Source organism: Rhopalosiphum maidis, chromosome 3, assembly GCF_003676215.2.
Source record: "Rhopalosiphum maidis isolate BTI-1 chromosome 3, ASM367621v3, whole genome shotgun sequence".
Classification (NCBI taxonomy): domain Eukaryota; kingdom Metazoa; phylum Arthropoda; class Insecta; order Hemiptera; family Aphididae; genus Rhopalosiphum; species Rhopalosiphum maidis.
Window position 1 is genome coordinate 45,296,468 of NC_040879.1, and position 27,871 is coordinate 45,324,338.

Below are 27,871 nucleotides of genomic sequence, written 5' to 3' on the forward strand. Positions count from 1 at the left end.
TCGCGTACTCGTCGTATCTACTAAGTTTGTCGTCTAATCCGCCGCAAACGCGTTCTCGCACAAAGCAGGTTTATACGCGGTTAGATAGTATCGATCAACACACATTATATTCATTTCAGCGGGATGTAGTTTTCGCACAAAGGCGGTCAGACATATAAAATAATATTATATCCGGTAAAAATTTACTTTTGGTGAACAGTCGCACGTGCACGTGCCTAAAAAGTATATACCTATAAGACGTCTTCCCGGTATTTTTCGTACTGTTACTCGTTTAATATTGAAATTTTAATTTGAAAATTTTTCAAGATATTTAAATACTTACCAATAAATTGGCATTAATACGATTATTATTATTTTAGTTATTTTTCAAAATAAATTTTAAATAATTAATGTATTTTTTTTTTTTTTTTGGACAGTTCGTTAAAATAATAAAGCATAATATGAAATGCCTATAATCCCCTATAGTGTAAACCAAAATATATCGGTGAGACGTCGTATCTATTAATATTTTTTTTATGCTCATTAATTTATCTTGTACAAGATTTACTAGAAACCATTGTAGCAGTACTATTTCCAAGAGATTTTAGCAGTGGTGATAGGGAGGAAGTGGTATTTTGATAGGTTCCCTCGGATTAAATTATGCCGTTCTCAGCTCGATGTCTTTTCACACGTTTTTCTCGTTATATAAAAAAAAAATCACAATAAAAATTAAATGCCACCTGCATGTACGTACCACTGAATCGAAAACTGAACACAAATTTTACCTTACAGATATAGTTAATAATTTCATTACTAAATGGATTATGTCTCCAATATTTGTATCTATATTTGGTATTTCCATTATTTGATTATTACTTCTTCGGATTTGATCTGACCAAGATCATACGTTTATATGATCATCAGCGTCTACGATTTAGTTTTTCAGTCTTCGTTCCAAGTGTTAATTTGGAACTTTTTTTTTGTTCAAAAATAGATATGTTAGTGAGTGAAAAAATAAAAAATAATGTTAATTGACCGTTTTAGATTTCGTTTTCATAAACTTTTATTTGATGACGTTGGAACTGTGATTTGAAATCCTGTATAGGTAAGTCTAATTTTAAATTAAAATATAATTTTTATATAGCAGATCAACCTTATAAAAACATAACAACTCAAAACCAGACGATAAACTATTAAATGGATAAAAAAAAATAGTAAAACATACTTTTAAGAAAAAAAAGTTAAAAAAGATATTTCATAAAAACCATGAACACTTTCACATGCTAAATTGAAAAATAATGATGTTGAAATAATAACAATTAACGATATGGTACCTATTATATATAATTAAAAAGAATTATTCATCATGCACGCACCTCTATCTGTTAGCTAAAATCTTCCTATTATGAGGATACAATTCACTTAGTTTTAGAAAATAAGAAATATTTCACCCATACCGGTTTTTTTTCTTTCATAAAGCTGGCATTGAAAATAATTACAATACTCATTAATTTTTGATTTCCCAACAAACGTATATGATTTTGCCTCTTATATGCGTTACCTCTGGTTTCTATATCAGACATGATTTGTTTATCAATGGAGTTATTACATTATGCATACCTTCCGATTAAATTTTCACATAAATATGATAACAATGATAACAAAATAAATTTAAAATAATTATATAATAGCTCTATTGGCATAAAAATCATGTACCACATAAATCAGTAGGCATTTATATTGGTATAGACCGTACGTTTATTGGGAAACGAAAAATGTACAATTATTACTGTTTATTTTGTATGCAAACTTCATGAAAAAAAAAAAAAACCATCAAACGAATCCAACATTACTTTCTGGTGCGGTTTTTCCGAAAAATCTGAAACATATATTTATTACACTTACTACGCATAACAGTAATTTATTATGTCAGTAGGAAAAATATAAACGAGGCTATATAGCGATGACTAAGCCCAAATTTCTTAGAAGCCCCACTTCGAAAAATGACAATGTAATATAAGTATTTAATTGATATAAACATTTAAAATAAAATAAGTTGCTTAGGAAGCTTGAACCTCCCTTCCACCCCCCTCCCCCCCCCCCGAAAACTGGAGCCCGCAGAACCCACGTGAAGTCTTTAAAATTATTTTCTCACAACGATATTAAAATCCGACGGATTTATGGCTGATCCGACCGATAAGACCTAATGTAATAATATATATTGTTGTGGCCTTTTAAAGCTGCCTTAGGACCGTAAATAACGCTATAAAATGTTGCTGTTAAATTAAAGGACAATGATTTTATTTCATGTTAAATTTAATTTGACGCTGTTTACTTACGATTTTGAAAAGATGGGTTTTCCGAGAAAAACGGTGTCGTAGACGGACGTTTTTCTCGGTATTAAGTCCCGACGGGCACGAAGAAAAGCCACCCGACGACGCGACGTCAACACGCGACGCACAGACAAAACATCCAACATAATAATATTTCATTAAAACGTTAGTCGACTTTAGACGTCCGAAACATCTCATTAGACGTCTCGTACACCATATCACGAATGTGTATGTATATGTAATATACAGATAGAATCAAGGGCGTAGCCAGGTGGGTTCAGGGTGCAGACCCCCCCCAAAATGTTTTCTTGAAATAAGATTGAATAGGTTTAAATCGAGAGTAAAAGTCATCGTTATTCATTGCTCGTATTATAATATAATAGTACCTATATTATAATATATATTTATCGTTATTTTTAAATTCATATAGCAAAAATGAGTTAAAAATATAATATCATATAGGTAAATATAAACTTAATACGTATACAGTTACCCAAAAGCATCTGAGTGGCTCCAGTTACCCTTACCCACCCCTCCCCCAAAATTACGCCTGTAATTCGTCGCCATATATAATTATCATTTTTACCGCACACGTTATAATAGACGATAAGTCACCGCGTCTGAACGATATAATTATTATTTCTGCAGTCGGTCGTGTATAAAGTATATACTCACTATATATATATATATATATATATGTATAGGCAAATAATTGGTATGACGGTATTTTGGTGTCATGTAAGTCGTCAGTGTGTGACAAGTGAATTAACGTTATTTATATGGGACCTGAGTCTAATTTGCAAGTGTTATCGTCCACCATACGAACTAATGATTTAATTTTAATCAGTGCACTTCCGTGCGCAGACATACGTGTCAATGAATATAATAATTTATGACTTATAAACCACTTAAAACGACATAAAATACGGTACTAAAACTGTTAAATTGCAGGTCGGATTTCAATTTTCAAAGCAAATTTTGGTTCATTAACAAGTTTACTACGTTTTACATAAATCTATTTTAAAAATTACGAAAATAAAAACTGTACACCTAAAAATATAAAGAAAATTCCATTTTCAAATTTATTGATGTTTTAATGGAACAAACAAATCGATTTAACTAAAACAGTTTTTAATTAAAAAACTGCCAATCCCGAGTAATCTATTAATATAATACATTCATTATTTCAAAAACTATAAACATATTTGAACATTTTATTTTTACATAATTTTAAGTTGTTAAAAAATAAATGTTTTACTATGTTTAATATTTTTAAATTTTTTTTTATAATAACATGTATTTTTAATTTCTTATTTAATAACGAAATATTTTTTGAAGTATAAAAATCGAATTTTGAACGAGTAGTCAAAACTATATGAGATATAGTTTTATAAGTATTTCAACTTTCAACTATAATATGTAGATGTAATAGTACAGTAGTACCCTACAAAATTCTAATTAACAAATCTGTACAACATAACTTATTTAAACTACTTGTTTAAAATTTAATTTTTATAGATTTAAAATACTACGAATAATATTTCGGAATATGAAATAAAAAACGTACGATACATTGTTACTTTTGATTGTCATACAAAAGAGTGTAAACATAAAAAAATACAATTTTTTCCGAAAATGTTGTTATGTAACGAGTTTAAATTAGTAATGTCAATTTTACATAATTAGTTTTTTTGATAAACTACCGAAAAAAATTACATCATGAAATATAAAATACGATCCGTCTCCAGCATATATTGTTCAAGTATAAATAAATAATAATAAATATAAATCCAGGATTAAAACACTGAGGATCATTAAAATATTCGCTTACATATTATATGCACATAAAAACGTAAATATTCGTATAAAAAGTTTAAAAAAAATCTAATTCTTTCATATAAATAACGAAAAAAAAAATCTACAAATAAAACATCATAATTTTATTTATAAATAAATCGTATAACTGAGCACTGGTATTTTAACATTGTCCAATTTTTTTTTTAAACTGAAACTATTGACACACTTTAATTTTAAATATCTATTTGATAAAAATTATCAGTAAGTACATATTTTATTTAAATCGAATTTAAGTAAATGAAATATATAGAGGGAATAAATATTTTTATTTTTAGATATTTTATTATATAGCAATTATACAGCATTTTTGTTTTTATATATATATAGTAGCATTGATACATTTTTAAATCCTCCTTTAAGTATAAAATACCATTTAATTATATCGTATAAAATGTAGAAAGTTTTTTCCATAAAAAATATCAAATTCGTTATTCTATAATATTATTTATTTCGTGTGATACATTACGTGTGGCTTCGCATACTGGCATATTGTTTTATATTTTTAACATTTTTATTTAACATCTTCATGTTTTATCAAGAAAAAAATTTAATGGGGGGGGAGGTCAGGAACACTTCCATCATATGTACTCCACTGCTTTGTGTTCCATAATATTCAATGTTTTCATTAATTGAAAATTTTTTTCTCGTGATGTTTCGAATTTATTTCTTAAATATTATAACATCAATTACCTATCAGGGCGGTTGAAAAAAAATTGTTTTGATGTAGGATGACTCACTTAAAGGTTACATATAAATTCATAGGATTCAAAAGTATAGTGCTCATTGCTCAAGTATCTATGTTCTTACAAATATTCCAAATACAAAACCAGAGTTTAAATTAATTTATTATTAAAGAAAAAAATAGGGGGTGGGCGTGATAGTGAATCACCCTGTATACACTACACGGACACACGCGAATGCATTGAAGGATGAGAGTGGGATGGTTTTGGCACGGGGAGCATATAGGTCCACGCAGCAGTGGATTTCTACGACGCTTTTGTGTGTACTTAGGATGCGATTATCCTTTTTATAGCCGTACCCGTGGAAGAAGGGGCGTCATTCTGCCGCCACCGCCATCGTCACCGCCGTCACCGCCGTCACCGCCGCCGCCAAATCGTCTATCCGCCGCAGCAATACTGTCCCGAGTGGAAAATGCGGTGGACAATTGCAGGTAAAAAAAACGTCTCGAATGCATTAAAATAATTGCTTAACCAGACGCCTAGTTTACTATACACGTATTCGCATGTACAATATATTATTATAATATGTTATAATGATATTACGATAACGGGAATATATAGCTCAGCGACTTTAATATAATTTAGGTGTGTGCAGATCGTATATCATAATATTATTACATTACATAACCTCGTCAACACTCTCGAATCGTTCCCTCTTTATTTCACTCTATCGTACAGGACGCGCCCCGTAAATCGGATTACGTTCATATATAATATAATATACGTATAATGCTATATAATTCGATATACGCATAAGTATAGCATATATATAATAGCACGCGCCGTTTATGATACATATTATATATATATATATATTAATATTATAGATTGTAATACTTTGATACAGAGAAGTTCGTGTGTACATAATATACGACATGATGGAGTAACTGGGGTAGGTCTTTGTCGAATTTTCGAAACCTAACCGAAACAATATTATTGCAGAGAAAATTATTATGGAGGTATAGGTGCGTATATCGCGATTAAATTAAAGGTGAAGGGCACGAAGTATTTTTTTCTCTGACTTTAAACAATTTTAAATCCATTTACAAATAAATTTTGTTCTTAAAAAACGAATTTAATCGCTGTATACTCATCATAATATATTCTATAATAATAATATACTAAAATATAATCTCATTATACGTGCGCGCAGCATCGAACGCTTTTTGTGGGCTATTCGCACTCTGTGCGGTATTGGACAGCGCTAAATGTATTAAACAGACGTATATTTTTATAATATTATATGTATACGTTATGTTGAATATCACTATTGCTGCGTAGTTTCGAGGCGAACAGCGTGCGACTACTATACGTATCGTATCGTCGTGGTCACGAGAGGAGGAGGGTAAGGGATTGGCAACAATTTATAGACCATCATCACGCAGTATATCGAAATCCACCACACGCATTTCTTAGGCGCAGTGTTCGCATCTCGTCGGAAAAACATTTATATATATATATATATATATACTAATATTATTTCACAGTTTTTAGCCAATTTCGAGACGATGTACAAGCGAAAAAATTGAATTTCGTTCAAAAAACACGTGTACCTCCCCACCCACCCACCCAACACCGCCGCCACCACGGAACAACCACGCACAGAGTGCTATGATATACGATTAATGTGTGTTGTAAAAAAAAAAAAAAAGACTTGTATCGCGCGGCTAGAGAGGTGCGCGCGGCGGCTTGGCGTCCGCTCAAAAACGGCAATCTCCGCGGACGGGCGTTTATTTCTGGCTCGTCGGGCCAACGGCGGATACGTCATATGACTATACGGGCGCACACACCACCGCGCCGGAGGGACGACGGGCACGTCGCTTACGACACAGCGTATAATATTGTTTACAATATAATATATTATTATGTGTATCATCCGACCGTCGACGGCGGCGTGGTAAACATTACGCAGTGACCGGTCCGAGCCAGCAGCAGCAGCGCCGATGATATTATTGTAGTGTCCGTCCGTCGTCCGTCTGTCTGTATGATAAACATATATATATATATATATATATATATATATATATTCTAAACGATAACAATATTTTGTATCATAAAACACAAAGCGTTATGTTTTACCGTGACGCCGCCGCCGGGCGGATTTCAAAAGTCTGAGATTTCCGGACGATCGTACACAACAATATATTGTGTCGATGATGTTCTGTCGCGTATCACTGCGATAACGAGACGCGAAAGTCCTACGAAATGTATACCGATAGCGCCGGCCAGTAGGTACGTGCGAAACAATTCCAATATTGCGAATTATTATTATTATTATTATTATATTATATACCTCTGTACATATACAGTTTAAAATACGTACCGTAATAATATATATAACTAATACGCCAAGCATGCTGCTCACCCCCTAATTTGTTTGTCTTCGCGATATCGCAGTTTTTCGAAATCTGACCAGGTGTGAGTGTGTAATTTGAAATGTATAACACGGGCCATCGGGCCAGTTAAAAATGGTACGCGGGCCGCCAGTTGCCCATCACTGCTCTTACAAAACGATATATGCCGCGAGCGTGGTCAGCTCCATTTCCCGACTTTTCTGACGACTCTGTTCAAATTTTAAATTTTTTGGAATTTTTAAATAATAAACACAAAGACCGTCGTATTTTCAAAATCGTGGGTTTTTCGTACTGCTTGTGAGTTATGGAGTGTCCCTAGACGATACAAACTATTGTTCTATAAACGAAGACCTCTTTTTGCTGCTGTGAAATATTTAGTGGATACGTTTTCATAACATTTTGACGAATGAAAATGAAAATTCGAATGAGTTGATAAATTTAAAAAAAAAAGTAATAACAATAAAGGGCACCGTCAAATAATTGTTGTATTGTTATCTCAGGCTCGATCGCCCAAGAGTCTGCACATGCACCTATGCCTTTATATTAGTTACTACAACGACCGCTTATAATTTTAATAACGATGTTATACATTATATTATCAACTATAATGATATACATATAAAAGTGCACACATTCGGTAATCCAATTTTTCTGAGTAATTTATTCCACAAAACGCTTGTAAGCTATTGTCATTTGGATTTTAAATTTTTAATAATTTATTCACTTTAAAAAATAAACATTTATCCAATAAATATCTGGTTTAAAATCGAATACATAATTTTGAATAAATTATATGTATTACTTTTAACAAATACTTTCATATTTTTATAATATACCTGCTCTATGTCTAACGAACATTATAATTAATATTTTATTCCACCCATCGCGTTTATTAACAATAATATAATATGAAATAATGCCAATGACATAGAAAGGATTTTACATCAGAGCTGATTATTTTTTATTTAGTGGACGTTTAAATAGGATCCGTCATGAGTATCTACTGTGCCGTAGATATATTATTTTTAATTTTGTTCTCTATACATAATAATAAAAAACTTGTACTAAACTGCATAATTAATTAAGCTATTAATAGCTTTTTAAACCATAGGTCTTATAATAGATATGAAAATATATTATTATTATAATATGTATTGTAAAAAAAATAGTTTCCTTTAATTTTATAAGAAAGAATGGAAGAAATTATGAATCTCCTTTTATAATAATAAAACGTCAACATTTATTAATTGAAGTAAACATTTGTACCTATTTAATAAAAAGAAAAAATTAAAAAAAAAAAACAATAGTAAAACACTTAAATTATTTTATTATTTTAATGAATTTTTTACAATCAAATAGAAAATGGGGCGATTGTAAATTCTGCCGATTTATAGTTATGTAGTCGATTTTTGGGTTGAATTTAAAACATTTTTTTATAATGTTGTTTGGCTTTGGCCTTTCCAAAATTTGTCTAGGAAACATAGCCAGACCAATAAGTCAACAGGATCTTAATTACGTTACCATTACAACCGATTTGTAATGGCGCACACTCGAAAATCGAATACCTAAATAAAAAATAGGTATAAAAATAAATAGGTATTCGTATACAATAAAATTTCGTTCAAAAGCTATTATAAGATATACGCGCTCACTGCGTAAATCTGTAGATGAATTATTCCCCACGCCCACAAAATATATTATCAAAAAATTTTGACATATGTAGTAAGATGTATGTCCACCGTCCACGGTACATTATTATATCTAAATGCGCTGGGCTCATTCAAAGTGTAGGGGAAAAATGTTTAAATTACCCAGTCGATTATTATAATTTGTCATGAACCGTGAGATGAGCAATATATTAGTTATTTACGTAGACTAGTAGTTCTCAAACTGTGGTACGCGAAACGCGAAGGGCCATTTTCGGATAATAAACCCATTAAATTATTTAATTCATATCTTATTTAAAAAAAAATAATAAATAAAAAATAATTATACAGTAGCTGTAGTATTTGTACTGCCTTATTATTAAAAAAAAAAAAAAAAAAAATGTATTTAACTGTACAATTTGAATTTCGGATCGTTCTAATTTTAGTCATTAGTGGTACGCGACTGATTGATAATAATATACCTAAGTGGTACGTACGTAAAAATAAAAGTTTGAGAACTGCTGACATGGACTAACACCACGCACGTTGTAGAGTAGCCGATACTAAGGACAGTAAAACTGCTAAACATAAACAATTTGTAGTTAAATTTACTATGACTCACGAGTTCCGACATTCCGAGTACCTAATGTACATTTTTTTTTAAAAAAAAACTTCGAACATAACACGCATATAATATGTTGATATTATTCCATCATCAGATTATTATACCTTTGTTTTAACGATGTGATTTTGTTGTTACAAGTTATAACGTATGTGAAATGAAATGCTATAGTTTTTTTACTATGCTACATTATAAGTACATCTACAAACTCGTAATCTACACGTGATGTGTGCATAAGACATAGTCTGTGAAACAATTTAACAATTTATATTTACTAAAATACACTGCTGTAGCCTTCTGCAATATATATTGTGCCTATTTTCGATACTCTGGACTTCTGTAAAATCGATATTTACACATTACACCTTTGATACACTGAGGAAATCACGACTTATACACACATATAATGCGAGTTTTTCGACTGATAGTATAGTACAGTGATTCTGGATTCGCCAATCCGAAGTTGCCTGATTACGGCCCGAATTCGGGTGGTCGTATTGTATCCCAAATACAAGTATCCCGATTGCGTCCAAGCACACATTGGTTCACAAAACAGCTTATAATTAATTAAATAAATAAAATATTTTAAATACTGTATTGGAGCCACTTGAAAGTATTTGTATTTGAAATTATATATGAAATACAATTGTCAATAATTAGTAAAATAATTATAGTATTCGAGGTAGATTTTTAAAACTCATTATTTAAAAAAAATTAAAATTAGATATTTCCAAGCAGTTTAATTTTGTAATCTGCTGCGGTTGTATAATTTTTTTTTTTTTTTATTAATTTTTTTGGTTGTTTTTGAGGAGTCCAAACAATAGATTAAATTTTTATTTTAGCATCTGTTTGGCGTTGTTTCAAAATTTCCAAAAATTAAAATATACTTGGATAGTGAATTTCATTTCGAATTGAAACTTTCACATGCATCGTTGTCAAATACAGACTGGAACTATAAGTAGCCCATATTTCAGGAGGACAAGCAGAATCATCATCAATATAATAAGTGTCTACCGTAAATAATCACAAAATGTTTGTATTTTAACCGTGGAAGGTTGTATAGTAAGTTAAATCTATGGCAGCACCGAATTACCACGTCGAGTATTGGTGATCGCGTGAATCGTGTATAATCGTAGTCATATTTATGTCAAAATACGTATCAGACGCAATCGGGATATTTATTTAGTTTCGATGACCACTTAAATATTATTCCCTACCTATTATGTACGGGCCGTAATCGGGATAGGTGAAAAGGTACAAAAAATACTTATTGGGCGACGTCCCACCAATCATGGTCATCCCAATGTTTCTATAAATTGAAATAAATTCTAATTTTGGAATTTTAAGCACGAGTATAATTAATAAATTCCATATTTTCATATGGATTATTTATACAATTTAAGGAGTTCTGTGACGATAGGTATAAACTTTTTTGTGAAAAATGTTGATTTATATAAATTAAAATTCAAACGAGAAGCTCCTGATTAAATTATAACTGTTTGTACTTGATTGTCCACGATATTGATTTGAAAATTTGGTCTTGAGGTATACTACTTAAAAATTCCAAAAATTTGAATTTAATTTAATGTATTATTTAAAAATAATAACGTAGGTCAGCGTGCTTGGTGCATCATACAGCGATACAATATTGCTACTATATTGATTGAAAAAATCAATTTTGATTGATGATGAATAACAAAATGTGAATTATTACCTATAAGCGCCTATTATTAAAACATTTTAAAAATGCACATGCAATTGCAATAACTGTTTATATATTATATTATTATATTTGGTAGTTAATAATTTTTTATATATTTTTTTTTTACTCAATTAAATCAACATTATTGTGTCCGTGTAACTTTAAACGTGTAGATAGACAAATTATTTGTTGACTATAATTACGCGGACTTCTCACGCTGTATATTATTAACAGCTTGAACTTAGATACGGAGAGGTCGGTTGTATAGATGGCGTCTGAATGTAAGGTTCAAATTTACGCCACAGTGGCGTACCCTGCAGGAACCAGGGGGGGCAGGCGCGCACCCCCTCTCGTATTTCATAAGTGTTCGCATACGTATCAAGTGATCAATATTTCATTCGATATTTGCATTTAAATACTGTTTATATATACTTAAAGGTACAAAACACAAATACCTATGCGCGTTATTATTTTATAGTCTCAAATATTTTTGTTCTACCCGGTCGTTTGCGCCAATGAAAGACCGTATAACATTATTTTGTAGACGACTCTCGGCCGTGCCGTCACGACGAAATCAATGCCTTTTGTGACAAGTGCTTTTTCAAAAAGAATAATACTATTTTTTTTAATGTATTATTACCTGCATGCATACATAGGAATCCATCAAATATCACATTAGACATTGTACACGGGCGAAATCACGTCATTAATTTGAAATAAACGTGTAAACACATTTGTGTGTATATAAAACACATACACGCGCTTGTATACAGAGTGATTCGGCAACAATTCTTACCACTTTTTCTTCTTAAATTCATTATATCGGTGTGAAAATCAACTCTGTATATTTGAACGCGTGCTGGAATCTCCTTAACGCAATGTACAAAGGATATAATAACTTGATCAATGGATTTGGAAGACACGGGAAATATAATTATTTGAAAACGTTGGTAGTGGTTAAACTTTCGTCATTTTTATAAACTATAAAACCGATCCATTTATAAATTCCATATCATTCGATCGCATTTCGAATTGGGTGTTACAACCGAAAATTGTCTACTAAACAATTTACAGTTGAAAGGGTGAAAGGAGGAATAAAATAAAGAAGTCTATATCGCCAGAGAACATTCCTCGTAAGCGATACGAAAATGTCGAGAACTTTCGTAAAAACATAGGCAATGGTCCACGTTAAGTGCGCGCCTATAATAGGTATTTAAAAATTCCGAAAATCAGGGTTTGAACGGGGCGTTTAAGGGAAAAATCTGGGCGTGGGGTGCGCCGGCGTTCCCGGTGATTCACCCTGTACACTACAGTGCGTTATTATGTGTATGTACGACGCTCTATGAGTATTACAATAGGTATATACGTGCGCGCGTGTTGTGTTCTATAAGGGCACACCGTGTACAATATTATACGCACACGCACACACGCTCGAAAAGAATCGGCTTAACACGCGACGAAGTTATAATAATAATAATAATAATAATAATACGTATTATGGTAATCGATTCCGTACCTAATTCAAACTTATATAACTGTGAACGGTGAAAAACCGATGCAGAGCCCGTAGGTACGCGAGGCGCATTTGGCCGTTTCGCGTTTCGTGTCGCGTCGTTTCCGAGTTTTTCCTTATGTTTTACCAACAAAGTATTATAAATTATTATCATCTAAATACACATATATATATATATGTGTGTGTGTACACGCATTATATACGTAAACAATACTAACAATAATAATAGCATGTACGTTATTGTATTCGATGACGCTGTACAGCTCTGTGTCGCACATACGTACCCAATTTTCGTCGTCGTTGTTGTTGTTATTATTATGACGTATTGTTTGCGCGCAGAAATCCGCGTACCTATATAATATATACTTAAACTTGTGTGTGTTTCTTTTGTATTTCAGTTGTCGTGTTGGTTAATATATCGCTGTCCCGCGAGGAATGTTTTCCCCGTGAGTAACAAACAAAACATATATTATTATTATTTAATATATATTATTATATATTTTTATATTAAAATGATTCAATACACACTTAAATGACCGGTGCGACGGACAACGGTATCACGTCGCTATACATATAATAACATATTATTGTTGTTGTAAAACACGTACAGTATTTTATACACATCATCGGTATTCGTCGACTGCAAACGGGCGCACTTGATTTTATTATTTTTGTTTTTCGACGATTCGCTAATTATAAAAATAATAATAATATACTCTGTTCGCTTAAACGCTGCACTACGCTAAATATATACTATCGTAATACGTACACATCTCTGTGCGGTCAAACGCGCCGTTTCACCCGATTTCCGTTGACACGACATCATACCGTTTTCATTAAAACTCCGATCATAATAACAATAATATATTATTTTATCGTGTTTTTCTTTTCTTTTCTTTTTTTTGTCTTCCGACGCTCTCGTTTTGATTGTACTTATATATTATGGCGTGTACAAATGTAACGCGTACGTAAATAAATACACTACACGTTACACTGCGATATCGACCCGAATGAAGGACCTTAGAATAATTACTGCCTTACTCGTTATTATCGCGTCCGGAGTCGTCGGTACTAGTACGGAATGCTCAGCATATCAAGGTAGGTGTGCGACGTAGTGCAACCGAATTAATAATAATAATATTATATTGTATTATATAATAATAATAATAATAATAATAATAACAATACATAATAATAATCGTGTGTGAAGAAAATAAAAACGTATGCCGTGCTGAGTGCCGCTGACCTTTGTAGGAGGTAGTGTAATATATAATATTATATGGACTGCAAGTATTAACCTAATTACCGCGATAGTGTAAGCACGTCGAGTACGCGTACACTTAAGAGCACATCATTATGTAGAGCACAGGGTTATGATGCCGCCTTCTCCGGCGGTGCACGATAATATTATAAACGTTATGCGGTTATAGGTTTATACCGTTCAATAATATCGCATCGTCCTGGACTAATACGAACCGTCGTAATACAATACATTATAATGTTAAACATCTATTATAGGGCTCGAACTTTTAAACGCTTTGAAAGTCATTTACTAATCACGCGTGCGGTGACCGCATACAGCTTGCATACGGGCCCGGATTAACATAATATTATACGTCTGGACCCGGGGCGGGAACAGAAACTGTTTCGGGGACCCACGGAAATAACAAAATATTGGTAGCCCGTACGTTTTTTTTTAATATTATTATTACTTACAACTATACTTTTCTTATTACAAACACTTTTTTTCTTGCTTTTTTGCTTTTTTTTCTTTTTTGCAAGCAGACCTTAATTATATTCTGTCAGAATTGGCAGTGGCGTACGCGGAGGGGGTGTCAGGGAGATGTGACACTCCCCCCCCCCTTAAAAATAAGTATCTGTTCAAATTAAGAAACGATGACTCTATAAAAAAAAGGTCATTTCATGCATATAATTATGATTTATGACAACCCCCTTAAAAAAATCCTGCGTACGCCACTAAGAATTAGTATCAATCTATCTAAAACGTCAGTTTTAAAACACATAACCACTAAATCGATTAATCCATGAACTTTTTGTTTTGTACTTGTGTTTGTTTGTATACGAGCTAGTATAAATAAGGAAAATAAACAAGAGCGACATCGGATATACCTATAGTCAAATATATTTTAATCGTTGAATAAAAGTCGGGAAAATAGAGTAGGTAATACTTACAATTTTTTTCATTGAAAATCTTCTAAATGTCTAGCCAGTATAGCGTATGTTATCTTTTGTGTCATTATAATAATACGAAGGTTTATTCAATAACATTTTTAAATTATATAATTTTATCTTTATCGAGATTTTTTTATCCGACGAAATAAAATTGTTTGGACTTTTACAAACTTCATCTTCTTCGTAAGTATATTCTGTTAAAATAACACGTAAATAGGTTATGGATAAAAAAAAATTATGAACTTATAAATAATAATTCATCTAATTTTGAACAAAAACAATCAATCACTAATACTTATACATAGCAAGTCTTTATTCTAAATTGTTTTTGTCATTTTCTACTTAAAAGGTTATATGAGCAAAACAAAATAATATTATTTACATTTATTTAAAACTTTTAACTTAAGAGTAAAGTTATTTACATGTTTTACTTTAAAAATTACAATAAATTAATTTTGAATCTAGCCTTTAGCCTTTAGGTATCTTCGCTATGAATTATATAAAATATTAGCATGATTATCCACTCTGGCACTTCACATTAATAAAAACAATGTATAGGTATAAAGTACATAGGAGACACATAAAATAAATACTCATTTTGATGTACATACAGTATTTACCATGAATTCATGACATGACAAAAAAATATTAAAAGCTTCAATTATTGTCTCTATTTCTGGCTTACAAAGTTTTCAACCACATTAATACCTGATAAAATTTGTATTTATCCTCAATAATTATGGACTAACTTTTGATATTTAATTTATAAAGTCTTGAAATTAATTTATAGAAACTAGAACTATACAGCAATAAATCTAAAAACTTATATAACAAAATAGTTTTAATGTACAAAGTTCGAGCTCTATAAGTATCATAATTGTTAATTTTACAGTTACTAATATCTCTTATTAAAAGCTAAAAACCGTCGGTTGATTATGCTTGATTCTTTTTTTTACTGCTCAGATATTTTTTATAGGAACGTAAATCACTTATGAGGAAAGAGTGTCAAACAAAATTAACAACACTCTCTACACCTGTAGATTTTCACAAATTTTTGTTTATTGTACGCGTATCTCATGTTGTGTACGACTTATAATACTTGTCACTACTATAATATTAATTATTATTATTTATAATACGTCCCCTTTTTAAAATAAAATAATAATATCCATTAGTTTGACTATATTGACGTTCATTAAACCTCTGTAGACTAGCGAATATATTTTAAGAAAATATTTAGTTTGAATAGATTTCTATTTTAGATTCTGAGTGGAACGACGAATATATTGGTTTTACAATAATGTTATTTTTATTTTTTTGTTATTTAAGTGAACATTTTTCATAATAATCAGAAAAATAGACAAAAAGTTAAGGGAAAACGGTAATTTTACGTAAAACCAGTTTTTGACAATTTTTTTTTAGTGTAATTTAAAAACAAATAAACAAGGTACCAAATGTTTATATGATAATTTTCTATACATAAAATAATTTTTAAAATATTTTTACTAATTACTCAAATAGCAATATTGAAAAATATAACATGGAATAATTCGTCCCCACTCAGAATCGTTTTTTCGTTTATAACGATAAATCATTGAATTCAAATTTAATGCATCCATCACAGTGATCCACCTAACACCTGTACAGCAGAGCGATAGGTACCCACTTGCCTACCTTTTTATTTTCACTCTTGATGAGTACGTACTTCAAAATAATAATAGTAATTATTTACTAAAAATATAAAATGTATACGTTCTATTAAATTTTTAACAATATAAACGTTTTTTTTTAATATAAATATAATAAAATATGTCAAAGAAAAATATATTTAATGTTCTGTTTTTTAGGTTTCAAACTTTTAATTGTATTCGACTTGCAATCTGTGTTGTTGAAGATCAGAAGATCTACAGATAATTTAATATTAATTTTCAGTATAAATATTTTTATTTCTTTAAATTATTTAATATAAATGTAATTGTTAATGTATCAGCTATATTCTTAGTATTCTACTCGCTAAATTAAAACTTCTAACGTCGTTAAGCACGACCTCCGAAAATATAATTCATATTTAATTGTTATATCGTTTAAATGTCTGTGTTAATTGGATATCAAAATACTTCAGATATTTCTTTGGCGAACACTATAAAAAATTTAATTCTTAGCTATACCACACTAAATGAACCTTTTGCACAATATTTTCAACCTTGACCAACTGGCGTTAGGTGCAAACTACAGAACTTTAAACAAAATTTTAAAAGATATCGTTACGAGTATAAATAAGTAAACCGCAATTTGCGCTTATTGGTGGCTAAAACAATGATCTCGTGGTGTGCATGGTGGATGATCGTTTTTCGCATAATATTTCTAGAATAATATTCGCTGGTGGTAACTGATGGACGTCACAATAATATCGTAACAATACTGAGTGCGGTGATATTGCAGTTAAAAATCTAAAAAAAAAAATCAAATTAAAATCCTTCATCTCGACGTCCAGTTTAAACCGTTTATATTGATATTGGTTTTGTTTTGTCATGCGATCTTCTCTGCGACGCCTTCAGCTCGGTCCATTTACTGTTACGAGTGCGACAGCGCCAAGGACCCGCGATGCAAAGATCCGTTCAACTACACGGCCATGCCTCAAGACCAACCGCCACTGGTCAGCTGCAACGGATGTTGCGTTAAGATGGTGCGGTACGTGCGAACGTGTAAGTATATAAACGTTATTTTACGCTTTCTTTTCTTCAAAACAACCTGCATGCATAAGCGCAATCTAAGGGGAGCTAAGCCCCCTCAAAATCAATCGTAGCCCCCCCTCCAAATGGCTTGTATATATTTCGGGAAGCATACACCCAATACATACATGCAAGTTATAATAGCCCCCCTCAAATTTAAAACTCAAATTGCACCTATGCCTGCATGTACAGTGTACAATGTTACAATGTGTATACATACATACATTTGCACAACAAATTATCGTAGTAACAATATTTTTTACATTTATAACGTGATGGGTATCGTATGGTGACTTAGTTGTCTTAAACTGCTGCGTTCGATTACGTACCCCACTACCAGCGATTTATTTATTTTTTTTGTGTATTATTATTGTCTTCGGGAGGGCAAACTTTCGCGTGTTTTTCCGTTGCGCTTTTTAATTTATTCGTGGATCTCGGGTTGTCGTTCAGAGGGCCGAAGGGTGATGTAAATCGTCCATTTCACTGGTTTCACAATTTCGAAAGAACGGTCCAAACTTACACAGTATAGCTGTTATTTTTACAGAACTTGCCCCCCCCCCAGTTGAGTTCTTTGTGTTATTCGGTTACCGCTTAACATTGAGTATGTCCTTTACCGCATTAAAAAATTACCATACTTTTCGAAATTATTTTTTTCCGTATATCAACACGGTTCATATTATCACGACGAAATATGAAGTAGCCTCAAGTCCAATGATTGATGAATGATTATAATACCTAGCTATAGTTATACACGTTATTAGTACCTAACATATATATAAGTATCGAAATCGAAGTATTCTTCTCGATCGATCGATAGAAAATCGAGTACGAAAGAATATTTTTTTCTCAGATGTGTCAAACGCTAAATTGTATCGGTAACTATATAATATGATATTACGTATTATATGTATAGTACACACATAACCATAGTACATTGTCGCCGTACGATCACATTAGTCACGTACATGCAGGAAATGGACCGAATGATGGCTAATTAAATTGACGCCCTTTTTTCATATAGAGACGGCCTAAATGTCGGACAACAATTTATAGGTTCTTCCGGTATAGTTGGGATAGTTTGATTATAAAAATTCAAACACGTTAGAATTTATAAACAAGTTTACTCTGCATCGGTCAAAGCTCATTTTCCGTGTCGAAGAATCACAAACATTTAAATTTTAAATGTTTTACTCCCCGTAAACGATTTGCTGAAATTGAAAAAGTTCTCATTTACATATAAACTCGTTTACGTATTTTTGTGTTTAAAATCGAACCACTGGGAAATACTTGCATTTATTTCACGCGTACCTACAACTATTTTACGTACATAAATTGGTTTTGAATATTTTGATGTACCTATACTGCAAAAACGACATGCGTATCTAATTTGGGTTATGGTTGGGGAATTTTGCTACTTTGGAGGGGGGTATCTCTATGCACACCAATGAACATTTTATTGCTAACGAAGTAACGGATCAGTGGGGCCTCAGACCCCCCAGACCATCGACCTTCCATCAAATAAAACATATTATTATATAAAATATCTCAATAGGTATAACGGCTTATATTAAATGAATTATTGCTTAAGAGGACGCTACACCCGCACGCATTGTCTTGTAAAATATATAAAACATAGCAAAAACTGTTTTGCGCGAGTAAGAACCGAGAGGTTACGGTCAATATACGAGTAGTAGTAAGGTCATACTTAGAAACGAAATTTTCACTACATAAAAAAAAGAACTTTGGCTGTGAAATATTGTTTTGAAACAATGTGAACTTTTTTCGTATAAATGATATCAAAAAAATTAAACGATATTTCACGTATAATGGTCTCGTTGTTCTCGACCATATTGGTTGCATGTCGATTTGGAGAGTTTCAACTATCACTATACAGCTTGTATGGTTCTGTCCCGCGCAAATCAGTTTTTGCTATGTTTTATATATTTTGTAAAACGGAGTCGACAACACACACACAACGCGGGTGTAACGTCCTCTTAATAACACCTTATAATAACGTTTACGCAGAGCTATCGGTAGTATTAGTAGGTAATCGATTTAGTATTTTTGTGTATTGTGTAAAATGCATGTTAACACGTAGGTATTGCTTATAAGCAAAAATCATAGAAAGCAGAAGAAAAATGATCATTTTTCCTTCTATGAGAAATAAGTAGCTTATTATTTTGCGAACACGATTCGTAAAGTAGGGCTGTAGTCTGTGGAAGAAGCTTAGTGAATTAATGGCATTATAGGGAGTGCTTAGTAAGTATATAATATACGGACGCGTCAATTCAGTTATCGGTGCCAAAATGTTTTCAGGTCATTTTTAAATCATTATATAGGTTAAAGCAGTGTATGAAACATTCAAACATGTATACTAAACACTAGACGAATGGTTTAAAATATAAACAGCCAGGAATGACATTTTTAGACTTTCTTTTTCTTTTTAATTTTTTTTATCGGACTTTTTTAATTTTTATGATTTTTCATTTACTACATGATTTAACGATTAATTTTTTTTTTTTTTTTTGTCGAATAAGCCAAAGAAGACGTTAAAAACAGGTGTAAATAAACATCCCCAAACACCCATCCAAAAATAAAATTACACGTTCAGGTAAATGTATACGTAACATAATTATTGAGTACAATAGAACACAATATATAAACGTATAATTTACATGTAATTTTATAAATTCGAATTAAGTCACTGCCTATAGAAAACTAAACACGAACACGATGACTTATTGTAGATGCATGAAACGAAAGTAGGTAATGTCTTTACACTACCCCTTAAAAACGACGCATCAGCAGAATTCTTCGTGCATTATTTTAATAGGCATGCATTAATTGTTTAACGAGACACGTAGTATCATAAATTATTGTTTTGATCGTTTGACAAGCCGTTTAGAAAATCTCGAATATACTTTTCTTTCTTTTTTTTGCCAAATGATTAATTTTTAGGTGTTTTATCTTATTGATCGAAATACACAAACCGTAATCGTTTTATAAACAGCGTAAGTAGGAATAAATAGGTAGTTTTTTTTTATTATTATTAAGAAGACGTTATACCACCCGCATGTGTTGTCTCTGTCGTACATTAATGTAGATCATAGCAAATTTGCGTTCAGCAGAACACATTTTGTGATGTTAGCTTTAATATTAGAATAAATTTACCTATTATAAAATTTAAAGGTAAGAATATTATCTAGAAAATCGCATATATGCTTTTATTGATATTATCATTTTAAAGTGAGTTATAGCTATGTAAAATATTACAAATTTAAAATATTTATAACTCACTTTAAAATTATAATATCAATAAAAGCATATATGCGATTTTCTAGATAATATTCTTACCTTTAAATTTGATAATAGGTAAATGTACTCTAATATTAAAGCTAACATCACAAAATGTGTTCTGCTCAACGCAAATTTGCTATGATCTACATTAGTAAGACGGAGACGATGCATGCGGGTATAACGTCCTCTTAAGTACAAATGAATTTTATAAACTTTGGTAATAGGTATTGTATAAGATTATCGACACGCGTATGGCATTGACTGCACAGTCTGCACTTACGAGTGAACAAAAAACTAATTGTATCGATCGACAAATATTTTGGATTTGTCATTTTTCACGTGGCCTAATAAACCGACGTGTCGTCTTCCGCGATTATACGTGCGTGGATACGGATGCGATGTAAAAGAAACATTAAATTGCATTGTAGCAGACGACTCGGAATAAACTTTTCACATCCGAACAATATTCAAGTATTCGACGACGAGTCTCAAAACGGATCCGGATGTACCTATACAGGCAGTAGGTATATATATTATATTATATATACGTGTGACATATAGAGGCTGTCGATGGCCATTGATCGTCGTCAATATAATGTTTCGTACAAATCACAACGTGACGGACGAAAGCTTTCTTGAGTGGATCACGTAGGTATTCACGCTGCAGGTCCGCAGCTGTTGAGAAAAATAATAAAAATAATAATATAATAATATTATGCTCTGCGAAATTCCACAGCGTGTTTTCTCGTGATTAGGTTTTTATTGTTATTTCTATAATAATAATAACATAAGTCCACACTTTGCTCAATGCGTACCTGCTGTATAATAATATGTGCCCACCATGCAATACCTATAATAGTATACGAACTCATTAAAAATATAATATAATACAAACGGACAACGGACGTATATATATATATAGACGTCGCGACACCGGTATTCACCGTCGTGTTTTTCGTGCACACTCGCACAATCAATAACTTGTAATTTTGCCGAAATCGGTTTCCGTTACAAGCTATCGTACGGTATTACAATATTATGTGCGATGCGCCGACTGTGCGAGTGTCCTGCGTGACGACTGCGCGTTACAATACACTGCGCAGTGATTCCATGCCAGACATGCTCAACTCCTTTTTTTGTTTTTTTTCATCGATAATTCGGATAATAATAATAATAGATAAATAATAAAACAAGCGCTTGGATGTCATAATATTTTCGAGTTCTCGAGTTTTGTCGTACTATACTTTTTAAAGTATAATAAGTGTCCGGTGGCAGTCCGCAGACTGCCGTTTTTCAAACGAGAATTCCAGTTTTCAACTGTTAAAATTGGCCGGTCTTTTTTCTGGAGAGTGTTGAAGTATTAAAAACAAATTTCAAAACGAGTATAGTTATTTTGAATCATTTAACTTTGTGTATTAAGGATAATCGTTCCGTATTGTAATGGTTTTTGAAGATATATTATGGTCCATGTGGGGGCGATGCGGACTCGGTGATTTTTAAAATGTTAGTAATTAATATTAGTCTATCAACATTCTGACATTCATAGTTTATATACCCAGGAAAGAGAAAATTTTAAACTTCCGAATTCACTAGCCGAATCACAATCCTGATAAATCTACACGATCATCAAATGCGCCAAACTACTAAATTAGATTTAATATAAAGCTTAACCGGATTATACTCCAAAGTATTTGTCAATTGTCTGCATTTATCGTTTTTATTTTTATAATTCAAATAAAAAATAAGTATAAATATGTATAATATTTAATGCCCGATGTTTATATTTTGAGTTCATAATCGTTAGGTAAATGTTTATCGAAACTCTAGAGTTTAAAAATATTTATTAAATTATAGTGATATTATTGTTTAAAAATTGTGTTGCCAACAATAATAAAATATCTCTTACAGAGTTGAAGGCCGGAACTCACGAGTAAAAAATAATGATATTATATTTATAAAAAAATAATAACTGCCGTCTGTTATAAATCGATTTATTAGTTTATATATAAATTAGCCAATACACGATAAAAAATTAATACTCTAATATAATAATAATTTAGTATAAGTAAATTTATAAAAATACAACGCCTATTACACTTATAAGTATTATGTAAATTATTATTCTTTTATTTGTTTAAATCGTTTTCTACGAAATTAAAAATCGTGTTCAATACGAGTATTGGCTAACGAAGGTATAATACCGTCTTTTGCAATAAAAACGTCATATTGCTCTAAACCGTGATCAAAATTACAATCAAACCCATAGGCGTAACTAGGGAGCTTGGGTGGGCTTCAGCCCCCCCCTCAGAATTTTTGGGTAAATGTATGAGCTTATAAATATGTTAGTATTAACTTTATTTTTGGCTACAATATAAAAAATATAATGTTCCATATAAACGAATAATAATTCAAGTCGGTTTTAAACACCAATAGAAACAATAAACAATAATCTGATTAAAAAAAAAAAAAAACCGTTTTTAGGAATCTAGTCCCTCCCTGACTTAAAGGACTAGTTACGTCTATGATCAAACCATTAATTGAACAGTCTATATTACCCCGTGCCCGTCTCAATAATATTAAATATTTATTTTATTTCAGCATAATTCAATCGTAATACAATAATATTAATAATAAGAGGCTGTCGACTGGTACGTATACCAATTACCAAGTACCAACTGAGTCAATAGTTCGTTTTTGTTATACAGAATCCGTGTAATAAATAATAACAATACGTATAATTTCTCATACAATTAAAAAGTTGACTTGATTTCCTAAGTATACAACGGTATCGATTAAATTAGATTAAAGCTTCCTTTATTATTTATATTTGCACATATCGAAATTTTATAATTTGATTTTTAGGTAGATACACGTCGACGTCATATTCTCATCGTGGTCATCGACTATTTTGTTAATATTGTTTATTTATACGATTTTTATTAATTATATTGGTTTTGTTGGACTGAATTTCACATAAAATTTTTATTAGACTCTTTACGTCATTTTATAAATTGTTGATTATATTATATGGTCTTTAGTCTTTACCGTGCAATCGAGGGAACCTCTTGAACTAGTTAATGCCGTGTAATGTGGTTTTATGTACTTTCCCGTTCTCTCTCGTCCATTATTTCTATATCGTTGAGCATATGTCTTTATATGGATTTTATCAAAACTTGTTTGATGTACGGTTTATAGACAGACGGTATTATGTGTGTGTATGGTTAAATAACTCGACTGCGTGTGGGTATGTCGACGGAAGGGATGGCGAGCTAATTGAATTTTAATTTTTTGGCTAGTATGTACTGTACCTATGTCCGTTCTGTTTGTGTCTCCTCAGCATTATGCTTGTGTGAATAATATGATGTACCTGTTCGGGGAAACAAAAGTTAAAAAAAAGATCAAATTTAAAAAAAATATTTCTCGGTATAACTTGTGTAATGAATAATATGACACTAAAGGCGTGTCGCATACAATGTATGACACTAAGGTATAAATTATAATTCTTTGCCGTAGCAGGTCAGGGATGGTAAGTCCATAGCACGCGAAAAATTAAAATGTTGTATATTAATACATTATAATCAGAGCTCGAAAGTTGTAGCACTAAAAATGTTACTTTTTTAGTTCTTAAATAGCTCTTAAATATACACTTAAAAACTTTAAAATATGCGCTATAGATAGCACGAAAAATCTAAAAATATGCATTTAACTTGAAAAAATTATAAATTTATTAGTAAAAAATTAAATATAATTTTACAAACTTTTGGGCTCATAGACGTCAGGAAATATCTGGACTGGTTGAATAATAAACTGTTAACAAAAATGTTAAATTACTTAAATATATTTGTAAAAGTATACTTAAAATTGAATTATTTCATACATTCACCTTGGAAATTACACTGAATTATTAAATTTTTTCTTGTATCTTCGAAAATATGTGAAAATTACCCAAAAATAGATAGGACTAAGCCCTACATTAGCGAAATATCAATAAAAACCATAAATATTAAAAAAATATCAAAATTAGATTTCGTGTATGACATCGAAGAAATGTGAAATATATTTGTATCACACTCTGGATGTTCTAAGATGAACCGAGAAAAAGATGCATTTGCTAGAATTTCTGAGGTCAATTATAATTATATACAATAAAATTACGATAATTGTTTTATTACAATATTGAATATAATATTATTATATACCTAATACTTTTCAAGACACGCTCGAAAAAAAAGGTAATTTTTGACACGAAGATTTCAAATAATTTACCACCCCTGCTCATAGGTACCATTACAAAAATATTTTTACTATTATACGGCGAGGGGACGGTGTTCGTAAAATTATAGACCGCGGGGTTTTTTTGTTGGTTTTTTTCACGGGACTCGTATATTTTATTTATAGTCACGCCACCGTTTATGGTGTACCTATGCTCTGTGAAAGCTGGTGTAAGTATATCTAGAAATTATGAGTGGATAAAAAATGTATTAAATATTTAGGACCCCCCCCCACCTAAAAAAAAAAAAAATTTGAAAATCCGCCACTGTACATATCTATTAGTATAGTTGTAGATATAAATCTTATATTTTCACGATAATATGTAGTTGAACATTATCGCTAAGAAATATTTACCTAAACTGACACAATGTGCTTTATTGGCGTTTTTTATACTGTATTTATACATAAATAAATTTAAAATGTTATCGCAACGACCCATAGTGATGGTAGCTAAAAAAAATGTGATAATAATATGGCTGTCTCTAAGTACCTATATTGTGTCAATATAAATTTTAATTTAAAATACTGCGGGAGCCTTTTTTCTATAATAGAACTCTCATAGTCTCATATAATTGATATTAAAAGTAGGCGCTTGTGCAGCTTTTTCATATCTACGCTATAAACATAGGCGACTTTCCTTTTGGCCGACATAACGCGGAGAGAGATAATAACGACTGCGGTTCCCGCTCAACAGAAGCTTTCGCGCGATAAAGTAAAACAGACACAATAAAACTGAACACTGACTGTCAAACTGACGTTGTCGCGTTGCGGTTAATATAACAATGGTACATATCGGATATGTGTTTGCCAACAGATTCGTGTGCACTGCGCGATAAAAAATATGAAATAAAAGCCAACATACGCACACGAAAAAAAACTGCCTTCATTTAATAGTTACGTGGGTTTAAGAAATATTATAGTTACACGGCTGCACAAATTTTAAATTTTTTCTTCGTGGCAATTGTTGGAGTAAAAATGTAAAATATATTCTAGTCTATTAATATTATTACGCAAACACGCAGGACAGTGTACAATTTAAATTTTGTTAAAAAATTGAATCAAATTATTAATACGTGTGGTTGAAAATAGTAATAGAAAACATTGGCACTAATTAGTTGAATTGTTGATTTATTAAATACACGTCGTATTTCGAGGAAATAGATAAACAAAAATACAAAAATTTAAAGAATAAAAAAAAAAACATTAATTTTAATTCCTACGTAGGTAAGTAGGTGCATCCTGTAACTAATTTTAAGGTTACTCTGCTAGTTTCTGTACAATTCTTATAAACGATAATGAGAAAATATTAAACATATTATATCAATGAATCGTAACAAATAAAATACTATCATAATTTTTTAGGTACCTATGGCAAGCACTTTTTTCAAAATCGACTAAACATTTTACAAAATAACGACAAATACGGTTTTTTTTACTTATTTATTATTTATGATAATAATTTCCCTTTATAAAAATAAACAAGAGGTACGGCTAGTGTATCCAAAAAAAACTCAGAAACTACTCAGAACGCTTCCCCCCCCCCCAAAGTCGAGCACTGACTCTCACCACTACAAACAGCGTCAATTCCAAATCTATAGCCATCTATTAACCGTCGACAACATCACACAACACTCCCGCGGTCTTGTACGCGCCTTCGCGTTCGATAATCGTTATAATAATATTGTGGTTGTAATAATATGTTTCATGTGTCTCCCGCGCACAGCGTACGAGAGCATCAAGAGGACGTGCACGTCGCAGTTGCAGATCAACCTGTTCATGGTGGACCACGTGTGCATGATGGAGGGAACGGGCACGGGACACATGTGCTTCTGCGAGGAGGACAACTGCAACGCGGCCACCGGACCATCGTCGGCGACCGTGTCCGGCGCAGCAGCCCTCGCCGTGTACGCGCTGCGACAGCTGTTGCACCGGTAGACGCGCGGGCCCGACACGGCATTTATTTTCGTCCCGCGTTTATTTCATCAATTTTTATTTGTGCTCTCCCCCCCCCCCCCCATCACAACCAACGAGTGTAAAGTTTTTGTTTTCATTTGTATAATTTCACATCCACACACGACGACGTCCCCCATATACCTATAAAATATACTGATAATATCAAAACGATAAATAGGCCATTTGTTCGCGATCACGCAAGAGCCCCGTCGCCGGTAAACAGAATAAAAACCGTGTCGCCGTCGTTATTACAAATGTACAGTTTTTTTTTTTTTTTTTTTTATCACAAATATTGTTAACCAAACGCCGTCAAAAAACTAATCATAAAGTATACAGTTAGACATAAACTGCGTGGCGGCAAATACATCACAAATTATACAGATCAATATGCCGATTTTTTTTTTATAAAAGAAAAACAATATTCATACAGTATGTCAGTATAAGTTTTTTAATCATCAATAATATATAATAATGATACAATGAAATCAATATACGTTTATTGTTATTGTGCATGTAAATTATGTGCGTTTCGCCTATAGCGTAAACAGTATTACAATGATGATCCTTATTCTTACGCTTACATTCTCAAATCGATGAGAATATAATATTATAACAATGAATCCGTTCTTCGGTAAACATTAAGCTTTTGTTTTGAGTTAAATGAAAATACATACATTT

The 27,871-nt window shown here is 31.6% G+C and overlaps 1 protein-coding gene across 5 annotated transcripts; it reads left to right on the forward strand.

Moving 5' to 3' along the window:
* LOC113556009 (protein quiver-like) lies at nucleotides 1-27,682 on the forward strand. 5 transcript variants are annotated; one of them, XM_026960697.1, is made up of 6 exons: nucleotides 1-174; nucleotides 1,024-1,084; nucleotides 5,203-5,340; nucleotides 13,145-13,192; nucleotides 17,498-17,644; nucleotides 26,964-27,682. In XM_026960697.1, exons 3-6 carry the CDS (start codon nucleotides 5,322-5,324, stop codon nucleotides 27,173-27,175), a joined length of 426 nt encoding a protein of 141 aa, XP_026816498.1. In that variant the 5' UTR covers nucleotides 1-174; nucleotides 1,024-1,084; nucleotides 5,203-5,321; the 3' UTR covers nucleotides 27,176-27,682. The 5 variants fall into 5 exon arrangements, with proteins under 5 accessions (XP_026816498.1, XP_026816502.1, XP_026816500.1 ...); XM_026960698.1 differs by lacking the exon at nucleotides 1-174 and adding an exon at nucleotides 206-222; XM_026960701.1 differs by lacking the exon at nucleotides 13,145-13,192.
* Nucleotides 27,683-27,871: the final 189 nt, after the last annotated feature.

What these genes read in the sequence shown, in the direction of transcription:
- LOC113556009 (XM_026960696.1), top strand. Translation starts at nt 13,757, where the DNA reads ATGAAGGACCTTAGAATAATTACTGCCTTACTCGTTATTATCGCGTCC. An exon ending in GGAATGCTCAGCATATCAAG is followed by an intron (nt 13,845 to 17,497) that starts GTAGGTGTGCGA and finishes CGACGCCTTCAG; the next exon opens with CTCGGTCCATTTACTGTTAC. An exon ending in GGTGCGGTACGTGCGAACGT is followed by an intron (nt 17,645 to 26,963) that starts GTAAGTATATAA and finishes TCCCGCGCACAG; the next exon opens with CGTACGAGAGCATCAAGAGG.